A 13,530-nucleotide genomic window follows, 5' to 3' on the forward strand; every position below is an offset into this window, starting at 1 on the left:
CCTTTTTTGCGCTTTCTCCTCTTCTTCTTTCTTTCTTCCTTTCACCCTTTTTTCTTCATTTATCTTCTCTTCCCCCCTTTTTTCCTCCTTATTTCATTATTATCCTCATCTATTTATTTTTTCTCTTCGCCCCCGCTCCCGCTTCCCCTCGTCCCCCTTTTTCTTTCTTATCATCTTTTCTTTTGTGATCCTCCTCTACGTCTACCTCTTTTTCCCCTTGTACTTCTTTTGATCCTTCCTCTTTTTTCCCCCCAATTTCTGATGCATCCTCATCTAACGTGTGGAGTTCCAAGACTTGAGTCCGCCCGAGAGGCTAACTCCGTCCATTAAAAGTGCTATAATTTGATCATAGTTTGTCATCACGTCAAAAATGATGGGCGTTCCGTATCCTAGAACACGGAGGTAAAAAAAACTTTGGTTTCAAGGATCGACTTTCGAGGTGACGTAGTAACGGGATGCACCATTGCTTTTATGGCACTTGCTCTGTTTCGTGAGGAATAAACACCCCACATAAACGGCCTCTAATGTCGTGAAATTGGGTGGAAAATTGGAAAGCCTCAGGTGAACAGGCATTGTATTTCACTCATGAAAAAGAGTTCTACGCGTGGCGATGGCGCCTACTACCCGGCTTAAACTGTCGCGGGTATTATGAATCATGTATAAGGACGACCCCTGGGTGAGCGGCTGCTCAAACTGGTGTTTCGTCATTTCTTTAGCTTTTCTCGGGAAACAAAAATATGAAGCGCCAGAGGTGAACTATGTCATAATGGAGCGAAGTTAAGAAAGCGTGACAGAGTCGGCTGGGATGGGAGGGAAAAGTTTTGTAAAGTTTGGAACAGTTACGAGATGCGATGTCGTGGACAGCAGAAGAATGCCCCTGATGATGTCACTTAGAATCGTTATCTTGCCAGATTGAATTCCGTTTGATCTCTCTTGACGTTGAGGGCCCAAGTCTTCAAACCGTCTTAAAAATAGTAACAAAATGATACCAGGGAAAATTTTTTACATTTATATCAAAGTTCAGACCCTTTTTCAATTTTAAGGTATGTTCTCGTAAAGAGAAGAATGTGTCTCAGCTTTTGTGGAGCTTGACCTTAATTTTTTACGAATGATTAGTATGTGTATTCTAGTCTTAATTTTGAAAATGTGATAGTTCATTCTTAAAAATTCCGAAATATTGAATCTCTCATCTCTTTAATTGAAAAATAACAATGATTTCATTATTCTGTATAACTCATATAACCTGTATAACTTCTGTTATAACTTTTAGAAACAAAACGACGTAATGATGGTTTTTGGAACATGGAACGTACAAGGAATTTCTACGAAAATGACGGAAGTGGTATCGGAGATAGGGAGTCACGGATTTGATGTCACGGTATTAACAGAAACGAAGAAGAAAGGACAAGGCTCTGTAAGTGTAAAGGAATACGATTTGTTTTATAGTGGCGTGGAAAAAGATCAGCGAGCTCAACAGGGTGTTGCAATTCTTATTCGCAAGAGCCTACGGAAGTGCATCACTACATGGGAAGCTGTTAACCCCCGAATGATAAAGATGAATATGACAGTGTTTGGCCATAAAATCACCATTTTGGGAGTGTATGGAGTCAACGATGATTCCACTGTCGCAGTGAAGGACCAATTTTTCGAAGAATTGAACGAGGAAATTGGTAAGATTGGATCCAGGAGGGAAATCATTGTGTTGGGAGATCTCAATGGTAGAATAGGACGTCAAATTAAAAGTAAGATCGTCGGCCCTTTCGGAGAGGCGGCACTAAATGATAACGGAGCCCGTATCATTGACGTATGTGAGCAAAGGGACATGAAGGTGCTCAATGGGTTCTACCAACACAAGGATATCCATAAATTTACTTGGGTTCAGTCTACTCGCGGATTGAAATCAATCATTGATTATGTGGTTGTCAGACAAGACACGGGAATGAAGATTCAGCAAGTTAGAGTGTGGAGAGGTCTTTCCTGCGGCAGTGATCATTATTTCCTCGGGGCAAAAATAGCTTTCCCAGTGAAAGGGAGCCAGGAGACCAGGCAAGCACAGGAAGAAGTTCACCAACAAAAAGATCGTGTCAAGCTTGTAAACTATAACATTGACAGCTTGCAGCATCCAAGTGTAAGGGCTTTATATGGAAAGCGCTTGGATGAGAAGTTGGGCGAATCAAGGGACGGTGATACCGAACAGCAGTATCAGTTCCTGAAGGATTGCATTCACTCGGCAGCAATGGAAGCTCTTGGTGTCGCTGATGATAGGAAAGTTAGCGAAAAACCTTACTGGTGGGACGAAGAAATTGAGAAGGAGATTCAGGAGAAACGGAAAAAATATCATCAGTTCCTTTCCTCTAAAAAAACAGAAGACAAAGAGGCGTATAAAAAAGCTCAGACGCAGGTACGAAGGCTCATAACCAAGAAAAAGAACGAATCTTGGGAGAGGAGCTGTAACAAAATAGACACGTACATAGGAGGAAGGAAAAGCACTGAGAGCTGGAAGTTGCTGAAAGGGCTGCGAAGGGACATGAAGCGTGACTTAATATCTCCGATATCCATTGATAAACTGGAGGGGTATTTTAAAAATTTACTGACAGAAAGGCGACCTGAATTTCAAGATGGAGGCGTAAGCTTGGAGTATACTAACGATAATCATAACTTGGAGATCCATATGGAGGACGTGGTAAAGGCCGTACGAGAGCTGAAGAACGATAAAGCTCCAGGTCCGGGAAATATCCCTGCTGAGTTGATCAAGTGTGGAACCTGCAAGCTGTTTCAACGGTTGAGATACCTGATGCAAGATTGCTTGGACGGTGGAAAGGTACCGACAGAATGGAAAGAGTCTTGGGTGTCACCTATATACAAGAAGAAGGGTAGAAAAGATGAGTGTGATAACTATAGAGGACTGTCGGTTGCAGGTACCCTGAGCAAAGTGTATGGAAAAATCTTGAAAGCAAAAATTGAAGAGGAGTGGAAAGAACATGAAGCGGAAGAGCAAGCAGGTTTCAGAGCCGGTCGGTCAACGATTGATCACTTATTTACCATCATCCACGTCATAGAGAAAAAGAAGGGAGTTGGCCAGGAATTACATCTAGTGTTTGTGGATCTCCAGAAAGCTTACGATAGTGTGCCATTGATGAAACTTTGGGAAGCCTTGAACAAAAGGGGTTTTAGTGGGGGACTAATTAGTGCTATTAAGGAATTTTATGGTGGGGCTTTCTCTAGGGTTAAATCGCATGGGGAGTTATCGTTGGGGTTTTTAATTACTAAAGGACTGAAACAAGGGTGTTGTTTGTCGCCAACCTTATTTAAAGTGTACCTGGAAGAAGTTTTAAAGGAATGGAAAAGATGCTGTTCGGGAATGGGCGTCCCGCTACGTGAAGATGGCACCCTTTATACTCTGTGCTTTGCTGATGATCAGGTGGTAATAGCTCAGGACGAAGAAGATGCGAATTACATGACGCGGAAGCTAGTGGAAGTATACCGAAAGTGGGGAATGGAAGTAAATGTGGTTAAGACGGAGAAGTTGGTTATCGGTGGTGATCAGCAAAGCATTGAACTGGAGGATGGCCGGAAGATCCTGGACTGTGAAGAGTATAAATATCTCGGAGTTCGGTTAACTAAGGACGGAAATTTGGATCGGGCCATTAAAGATCGGAATGTGCAAGGCAGGAAAGCTATCGCGATGCTAAATGGGGTTCTCTGGGACCAGAGTATCTCCAAGGAGACCAAAAGGAAAATTTACAACGTCATCGTGAAGAGTATCGTAACTTACGGGAGTGAGGTCTGGCAACTTAAGAAAAGAACTGAAGACATGCTTAGGGCAACCGAGATGGACTTTTGGCGAAGGTCTGCTGGGATATCGAGAAGAGAGCGTATCCGCAATGAAAGGGTACGCGAGATAATGGGTGTGGAAAAGGACATCGTGCACGATATCAGGTCCAAGCAGTTGGTCTGGTATGGACATGTGCGAAGGATGGCAGATGATCGGTTGCCCAAGCAGGTCTTCGATTGGGTTCCTCCCGGAAGGCGACGGCGTGGACGTCCTGTGAAAGGTTGGCGACAAGGGGTGGAGGAGGAGATCAGAAGGTGCCAATTGCCTGATGATCTCTGGGAGGATAGGGGGCAATGGCGATTGGGCGTCGCAGAGCGCGAGGCGGCGCTATAATCGCGACTTTATGTATGTAACGACGTAATGATTCTGTTTGGTGGGGCGTGTATTTGACATTTCTCTCCATTTCATGACATGAGATGTGACAGATGCTCCGCAGCCCGTGACAAGATATACAATATAAAAAAAAATAAAAAATCTGGTAACAAGGCTAAAATTTTTTACACACAAGACTAAAACTTTTCGGCTGAAAATTCAGCCATCCTCAGTTGGATAAGTAAAAATAAAAATGGTTAAAAATCTAAAATAGTACCTGACTGTAAGTACCTTTCAATTGAGAATGTTGCCCTTTAATTTTTCTTTGAAGACCTTTCCGGTTTCTTTTACCTTTTTTTGATGAAAAAGCGATGAAACTTCACTTATAAATAAACAGAACGTTTTAGGTAGTTGAGACAAATTTTCTGTAGTGCTTTAAAAAAAAGTGTTCCACTTTGCCCGGCTCTCCCCTAATCTAAAAAACATATCGGAAGATTCTCACGGCGCACAGTGGATCAAGTCAACCAGAGAGGACGGACACGAAATTTTTGACTAGAATCGCAAATTTTGATGTTCATTTTGTCGGATATTAAATTTCAAGAGGTGCTTTCAGAAGAAAATTTTATGAGGATAAACCAATGAAACCACTTTAAGAACCTCAAATTTTTTAGACACGGAGTTATAAGCGTTGAAAGTTTCCAAATTTTATCCGACCTCTCCTAATGACTCGATCCACTGTGCGGCGTGGCAAACCTGCGCACCCTCGACACTCGCACGGGAAGCATCAGAAACTTGGACAATGAATTATCTACGATGAAGCGACCGATGGACCATCATGAAAGTTTCGAAAATAGAGTGGTAGGGTCGGCAGCTGTTGGCGGGAAGTTGCACAAGCTAAAATGCTCGAAGCAATTAACGCACTTCAGTTTTGACACTCTACGAACGTGTGGCAAGGTCTCGCCTAACGTGTAAGTGACATTAGTTGAAAGCACCATTCGGAAATAAACTCAGAGCGTCCAGAAAGACAGGGTTGAGGCACGGGTCGAACGTATGAAACAAGCCAGAGTCTACACTTGATAATTTTTTACTCCAAATTCTACGTGGCAAATGCACGCACCGAAAAATTGTATCGCGTTAATCAGAAAGGAACCAAGTCGCATCAGCTGTTGCCAAATGTAACCGGGCAATTTAATTGTTTACATTAAAACAGTTGTGAGGGTTTTTGTGCAAATTTCAATGAATATTTTGCAAATTAAGCAGGAAATTCCTCAAAATTTTTGAGGGAATCCGCACAAACGTTCTCTCGCAAAAATTTAAATTGCCCCGTTATTTTGGCAATAGCTGTTGTGACTTGGTTCCTTTCTGCTGAACGTGGTTCAGTTGAAAGCCAACAATCGATATGGTCCCCAATTAATAAAGTCCCTCAATGATCCGGAAAAAGTCGGCTGATGAATATTTCGTGCAGTGCATAAGTCCTCCTATAGAGCAGTTTTCAAGTTATCTCAACTGGAAAAATGATAATTTTAAATTTGAAAAGAAATCTATCACGGTATGGTCGGTATTCGCTGCGCGCATAGCAGAGAAAGCCGACAGCCTTCAATTTTTTGTGTATGCAACACGGACCTCCATCGAACACGAATAGTTGCATTCAGGCGTTGTTGTAAGATGATATGCGTCTGAGCACCGGTTCGATTAAAAAAAATGGTTGAATTTTTTAATTTTCTCCATCGCGAATGATTGAGTGGGCACTCGGCTTGAGATGAGGACGTTTTCTACGTACGACCTTAAAAGGAACCTCAGAATTAATGCAAAATGTTCTCATCAGCGATTTAGCAACGTCTGAGTCGGCTCAATGAAGTATATCATCACCTTCCGGCCAAAGTATCACAAGCGTCATGCGACATTTCAAAATTTCTGCCGTCATTTTATTTTTTTACAGAGAAATTGTTCCACGAAGCTGTCCAAAAATTTCACTGAATTTTTTTTGCGCTGTCAATAAAATTCAGTGAAATTTTCAGGTAGATTCAACCGACAATTTCTCTTTGTAAAAAAAATAAAATGGCGGCGGAAATTTTGAAAATTCGCATGGTGCTTGTGATTCTTTGGCCGAAAAGTGACGATATAAGCATTGAGGGCAGTATATGTGATGAATTGGGCGTTGCCTTAAATTTATAGAGAGCATGCTTGAAAAGTCATTATTAGACTGTTAATGTTATTAAACCTTTTAATATCATTGACCTAGAATGACAACATAACTCTGCGTATCAACCTGAGAATCTTTATTATGCGGCTCTGCGATGTGTATGCCCTGATTCCCTCTTTCACTAGCCCAAAGATTTGTATAATTTGTAGAATGGTTGAATTAAAGTTCTTCAGTTTCATTCAAGTTTGTTCTAAATCTGTCATGCGTAATGAAAGATCAGAGAGCGCACATGGAAGAGTATTGCCATGGCGGCGGCCAATTGGTTTAATGAGATCACCCCCTTTCCCTTTCGCGAAGGAATTCAACAGTAAGTCTGCTATACTAAGGAGAAACTCCGTATGAGCATTCAATGTTTACCAAATTTTATCGTTAAAAAGATAACTTTCGGGGTTTGTGATGTCTTACCAATTTTTCGAAGGGTTTTCGACAGTGTAAGCTAGGGTATCTGAATATACCATTGGGTAATATCCGTAATTTTTTTTCAGAAATGAAACATATTTGGAGAAATGGTTTGGAGCATACGATTTTAAATTCGAGAACGATGGTTTTTTGCAGTACAATATTGTGGAGAGGTTACAATTCCCTATGAAATAATAAATCATCTTTTCGCTTCATTTTTTTTTTTGGGAGGGGGGAGGGGCAAAATTTTTTTCAAGGACGGCTCAGAAAATTTTCCAGACTTTGAAAAAAAAATCTGATCTTGCCGAAGGCTTTATCTTTTTTGTTTATACCTGTCACCATAGGATCTTTTCATACGAGGTATTAACATCATCCAGCAAAATTCGGATTTTTTCGACCCCACATGATTTTCAGCAATGAAATCCAAGCCATAGCAAATAAAGAGTGTAAAATAATTTTCTTTTCTAATCAATTTGTTTCTTTTTTGTTCTAGAAAGGCATCGAACCGGACAACAAACGATAAATGGCCAGAAAAGGGTTACTTGCCCCCCAGAATACATTTTTGGATACTATAGCAACTCGTTTCGATGGAACTCGTAAGTTTCTCTTTTCTCTCAATCTACCTCATTTTTTACGTATCTGGATTTTTTACGTATTTTTTTTTCGTATTCTCAGAATATGCGTTAAGACTAGTTTTACTTGAAGTAATCAATATATATAATTTTTTTTCAAAAACTACACTTGCACGCCTTGTTTTCAATGCTCATCAATTGCAGTTGCTACATGAAAGAAACAAATGAATTTTGATTCAGCACTTAAACTGTAAAAGAATGTGCGAAAAGTATCAAATGTTGATTTTACATTTTAAAAAATGCTAATTCAACATGAATTTGTTTCTTAAGCCGTAGACGTAGTTAACCTAGCATTTTTTATTGTTTTAAAATCAGCATTGATACTGGTCGCACTTTTTTTTCAACATTTAAATGCTAAATCAACATCCAATTTTTTTTGTGTATGACCTGATACGAAAGTAATTACCAATTGCATTGTTCTTGCCACAGTCGTTGCGAAAAACCTGAATCTGACAGTTTTCGAACCTGAAATAAGAGCATTCTGGCCAAGGGTGCTCCAATTAAACGAATTGATCAATTAATACCCATTACTCTTAACACTCCTGAGAGTTCGCAGGTGCTCTGTCCCGGTACAGCGAATTTTGCAGCCCTCAGGTTAATCTTTCGTCATTTAAGGAGAATTATGGTTCGAAAAAGAAGAGGCCACGGAAAGAGGAATAACGTAAACAATTAAAAAGTAATTTTTGCCCGCGACTAATTATCTGGAATGGTGAAAGTGATTATGCGAAATACTCAGCGTTGCCAGTCTTTTAAAGCCCTCTGCAATTATGAAGCGCTTTTTACTTTTATCCCATCACCAGACCTTCAGATCAGGTGTGTTGCAGCAGTTAAACTTTGATACAGCCCATATCAAGAAGACTGAAAAGTCTCCCACGCTTTTAGGAAAGATTAGCTTATAATACTTTCCAATAGATTTAACTTTAATTTTTTTCTGACAAAAAGTACCTTCTTTATATGACGCATGCATGCAGACGTGTTTAAGGTGAATATTTTAATGAACATTTAACAGGAAAGACAAAAATTTCTTACACTTGGAAACAGTGTTATTTATTAAAATGATCCATTCGGTGTTTCGTATACTTTTTGATATTTTCATGTGTATAGCTTCCATTATTTCTTCATACATAGGCTTGCTCTCAATCCTATTTTTTCCTGTTAAATTTTTATACATTCAGTGTAAATATCATTGATGATTTCACGGGTACCATTTGTATATTTTTTTCAAAAGAAACAAAAATTGGATGTCCTTTATCGGGGGAGCATGAAGAGAACACTCAGGTGTATTTTCTAGACCAAAAGCCTTATGCGGGTATTCTCCCATTAAGTATATTCCAGAGAAAATTTGACAACTTTGTATGTTGTTTGCGATGCCCTTCCTGGAAGGAAACAAGTTCCAATTCAAGCTTTCAAAAAAAAGTCCTGAATCTAGCAGGGGGTCTTTGTTGTTCCGTGGACGTTCCACGGACCCCCGACGGGGTCTGTGGGAGAAAAGTTTCAGAAGCTCTGCTTCATGACACCATTCACGAATACCTGAACTGCCGTGTTAAGGAAGAACGCCATACGAGCCTTCAGACGTTGGCATATTTTCTTCAATAAAAACCCAATTCACTAGGAAAAATTTGGATATTTTCCTTCAATTTTTCAAACAATTTTGTACACAATTTTATCTAAAACGTCTGAAAATTTCAAAGGAAAAATTCATCCTTTTCTCCAAAAATAACCGTTTTATCCGGGACAATTTGGCAACTCTTGAATGTTCATACGGTGTTCTTTCTTAGTACGGCAGTGAAGTCTTGAAACTCGGGCAGAGGCACGACATGACATCATCCCTAACAGTGAAATGACGCGACGCAACGGTTGGAAACCATCCACTTTATCCTACACGGAGCTCATACGTCCATGGCATCCATTCGGCCCGAACAGTGGGCTTGTGACCGCGGATGGGTTAGGCAGCGCTAATTAGAAATGATGACGTCACGAGGACAACGAGCGGGATAGACCCGGGACAACTCTTTAATCAATATTGATTGGCTTCATTTGTTCGATTGGCTGCTCTCCGCGCGAGGTTTGACAATCGTCATCCCCCTGTTGCCCTACCCGATGGCGGAGCGAGTATCATCTGCAGAAATCGATACTCTCCTATTTGATTCTACGGCGATGAATCGATTTTTAAGGTGTTGGTTGGAACGCCCCGATAATCGATCCTTTCTCATAGGTTTAGATGGCAGATCAATTGACTCACCGCAAAGCACTACATGTAGCCCCGATGGCTCTGCTGCGTGTATCCGCTGAGTTGGGAAAAGTACCACGGTAAACATATTGATCGGACGGACAGCCTTACATCACAAGGCAACAAGGGTGCGTTTTGTTTATTGAGAAATGAGCCTGACTTAAATGAGATATGCAGATGAATCAATTGACATTTTGTGCGTAAAATTGCAAGAACGTTATGATGAGCATGCGAGAAAAGTCTGAAATTCTCTCTCTCTCTTTCACGGGCGTTTCGCGAACATTGTATCATGCGATATTAAGTTTCTGCATACATGGACCTTTTTTTTTTCCTCCCCACTTTTGTCAACAACCAGGTTTGCTTAGATAGCGATGTAAGAAAATCTATTCTGATTAAACAAACGGTCTCACAAACAGCTATCGATTTTTCTAAAATGCAATCTTTGTCGCTTTATTCGTCTTTTCTTAGTTTTAAAAAAAGATGCAAAAGCATGTTTAAACATAATCGACTTAAGATTATTGCCGGTTTCCTGTGGTGTAGTGGTTGTAGCGCTGGCCCTACGATCGATTAGTCCTTAGGTTCGATTCCCTGCCAGGTGACCTAAGTTTGATGGACTCAGGAAATGGTCACTCGGGGCTGGGGTATTAAGTGAAAGATTGGCCAATACGTTAGTTGAAACTCATTTTTTTTTTTTTTTGTTTAAAGAAAAAAAAACATTCCGATGGTGGAGAAATTACGAAAATCGGTCCCATAGATTTTTAGAAAGAATATGGATGAAAAATGATAATTCGAGGAGTCAAGAGAGCTAGATAATGGTTTACTGAAACAGATTTATTGGTTTCAAGAATATTGAAATAATAAAGGTAGAATAGAATAGCTGCGGGAGAATTGCCTCTCCGGGTAAGTTTCTCATCAAAAACTATGTGTCAGGTTAGCCAGCTGAGGCTGGCGATTAACTCTTCAGAAAAAGCATGGCTCGCCAATTCAAGATTCTTTGCGAAATTTCGACCGTATCTTTTTTCAACAGAGCAACCCCATAGACAACGGATCGCAAATAACAACCCCCGTAACGATTAACGCCGTCAAGGGGAGGATTACAGCGAGAAAAGAGAGGCTTAATGGAAGCAATACGTTCACGACTATGATATTAAATCAACTCAAATGCGTGATTTACGGCCGAGAATTACGCTCAAAACTTGGCGGAGCGCGCAAAAAATGGGTCGTAATTGTTGACGAATGTGGTGGGGAAAGCATTTTTCATGTTTAATTGCGTTACTTTACTTTTTTGCGGCCTCTCTTGCAAAGCTCGTCGACCTGACGGTTTTCGCGTGGAAATGAATTAAGTGAATGCCTGTTTCAGATAGGATTCTCGTGCTGAAACTTATTTAGACTTATCGGGGCTCGCCGTTTCTGGAAATTGAACAAAACATCTCCGATTTCTTAGAATTTTGAATGGCGAATCGTCTCAATTACAGGCATGATTTTGCTCGTGCTTATGAACTCTTTTACCTCCGGCGATCCCCTCGTTTATTTAATGCTTTTTCGTGGAGAAAATCGAGTATTTGTGAAAAATTGATTACTAAAAAATGAAGGATGTAGGTAATTCTTGTAAAGTTCAAAAGAAACATGCTTAAAGTTCAAAAACAACTTCAAGCCTTACGGCTCATGAGTGTTAAATGTTGTGAGGCTACAAATTGAGCCGCTTAAGTCAAATGTCATGTATAATTTACTTTTTAGCAATTTTTGTAAAAATCACTATGTAATAACTCAATTTTTCATGAGCCTTGCTCGCTTTTTTCAATAAAAGGATGAGGCTCCGGTAATTATGGCCGTCTAGGAAGATGTCAAAGAAACATTCCAAATTATATTCCTTTTAAAGGAAAATCTTCATTTCGAAATAATGTCACTAGGAAAACGAATTTTCGTTGGAGACATTTGGCTGGACGGTCAATACGATATACCTAACTTTTTTGCGTTCCATGTCTGCGAATTTAAAATCGAAAAATATGTCGGGTTGCGTCTCAGCCCTATCCTAGCAGTTGTTGGACGCAAAAAAGTTAGCTATCGTCACACAGTTAAAAAATATATCGACGGTGAAAGTCGGCAATCACATAACTCGGTTTGCGACGTCGCAGACTTCCTGTCATACTTTATTTTTTAAATGGAAAACTACTAAACGGCAATTCTTTAAAACTGTCATGATTTTTCTTCTCAATGCGAAGAAAATTCTGCAAAAACTTCAAGAAATAATATCAATTTTTTCTCCTTTAAAAAAATGACGTAGAGGCGGAGATTTTCAGACACCGCAAACGAGTTATGTGATTGCCGACTTTCACCGTCGATATGTGTTTAGTGTTCCTTTGTGGTATTTTGTGTTACTTTTCTTGTGTCAGATTAACCTGAAGGACTTGGTCGCCGGACACAATTTTGTGTTAAATCGACCAATACCGCAGGTCGTAGGTTACTCTGAGACATCGGGGCACGAACAAAGTATCCTGCGGAACTGATGTTCTCTTCTTTTCCTCCTCATGTACTAAGATGTTGCGATTAGCGAGTGGCAACGCATTGAATCACCACCGTTACGACCCAAGTCCGATCCTGGCGGCTGGTATTTGATTCTTAACGAGGTCGCAGATTTTCAAGACAAAATTTGGTCACCTCAACCCAAAGATTCAGTCGATTTGACATGGAAAAAACTAACACCAAAAAAATAACCACCAGCTTTTGTTATGTGTGACTTCGTGTTTTACTGCCCATATTAATACAAATTTTTTGTTCCTTTTTCTTTCTCTGCACTGCCCGTCTTAGTCTCTGATGCCGCAATCACACGCTGAATTTAGCAGTTGAATGTGGAAGTCAACAGTCATCGTCCAACGGCTGAAATTTAGCAAATTCGAGTTATTTTCATCCAGATGTGTATCAAATCTACTCGAATAGTCCAAACAAATTCAAAATTGGTCCGACGGTTGCTAAGAATCGTTGCTGAATTTTGCGCGTCACACGCAAAATTCAGGCATCGGGCAAATGACTTCCACATTCAAGCCACATTCAGCTCCCACATTCAGCGTGTGATTGCGGCATGTCGCAAATCGTTCTCTCTGAAGTCTGTAGGATCTTTGCGTTTTCATTTCTCACCAAGAAAGTCTTTACCGCGTAAATTTCTAAATTTTTAAATAGTTTTCTAAATCCTATAATTTTACTTCGTTTCTCTGAATGCAAAGAGAGTCGAATTAATTCAGAGAAAGAAAATAAAGTTTCAGTGATGTTTATGAAGTTCATCCAAGCAAATAACACACCCTTTCTTTGGGAGAAGAAAAAATCTGGTGCCTTTCTGTTAAACCTGATCCATTTATAGTAAATAACGACGCCATGATACGTGGCAGGGATGGTGAATAAGTGCAAAATCGGAAGCGGCTGAAGTGTGACCTGCGAAATCGATGCCTCGCCGAGCGATCATAAAAGCAGCTGCACGGATGATAAAACTGTCTCCCTCTCACACTTTCATCGGCCGGGTTTCACTGGAATTATTAACCCTCGCACCTCCCCCCCCCCTCACATCCCCCTCTCCCGTCCTATCTCCGTTAAAATGAAATAACGCATCGACTGAGCTTCCAACGTAACAGCGAGAGCCCATCATGTGCAAGTTTCAAATAGTGCTCTATTTTCCTGTAACTCGATCCTTCCGCATGAGTGCTGAAAAATATTGGAGCTATTTTGATTCAAGAAACCCGCTGTAAAAATTTTCTTTGCTTCTTTTTTTAAAACTTCTTTTTAGCAACAATCAGAAGTTTACTATTCAAGTGACCACTTGCGCTGGCCAGCTATTTTGATTTGAGAAATCCTCTTTAAAATGTTTCTTTTTGTAATTTTTTTTTAGCAACAATCAGAAGTTTACTTTTCAAGTGACCACTTGCACTGG

General features: G+C 40.2%; 1 protein-coding gene across 3 annotated transcripts in view; it reads left to right on the forward strand.

Annotated features, from left to right (window-relative positions):
• The window catches only part of Elk (Eag-like K[+] channel), a 390,053-nt gene that overhangs the window by 109,347 nt on the left and 267,176 nt on the right, over nt 1–13,530 (forward strand). For 2 of the 3 annotated variants that reach the window (XM_019053967.2, XM_019053973.2), the window contains exon 4: nt 7,243–7,345. In XM_019053967.2, coding sequence (XP_018909512.1) covers nt 7,273–7,345 — 73 coding nt within the window. In that variant the 5' untranslated portion in view covers nt 7,243–7,272. The remainder of the gene's footprint in view (nt 1–7,242; nt 7,346–13,530) is intronic. The other variant, XM_072296331.1, reaches the window with a different exon arrangement.

This window comes from Bemisia tabaci, chromosome 1, assembly GCF_918797505.1.
Source record: "Bemisia tabaci chromosome 1, PGI_BMITA_v3".
NCBI classification, from domain to species: domain Eukaryota; kingdom Metazoa; phylum Arthropoda; class Insecta; order Hemiptera; family Aleyrodidae; genus Bemisia; species Bemisia tabaci.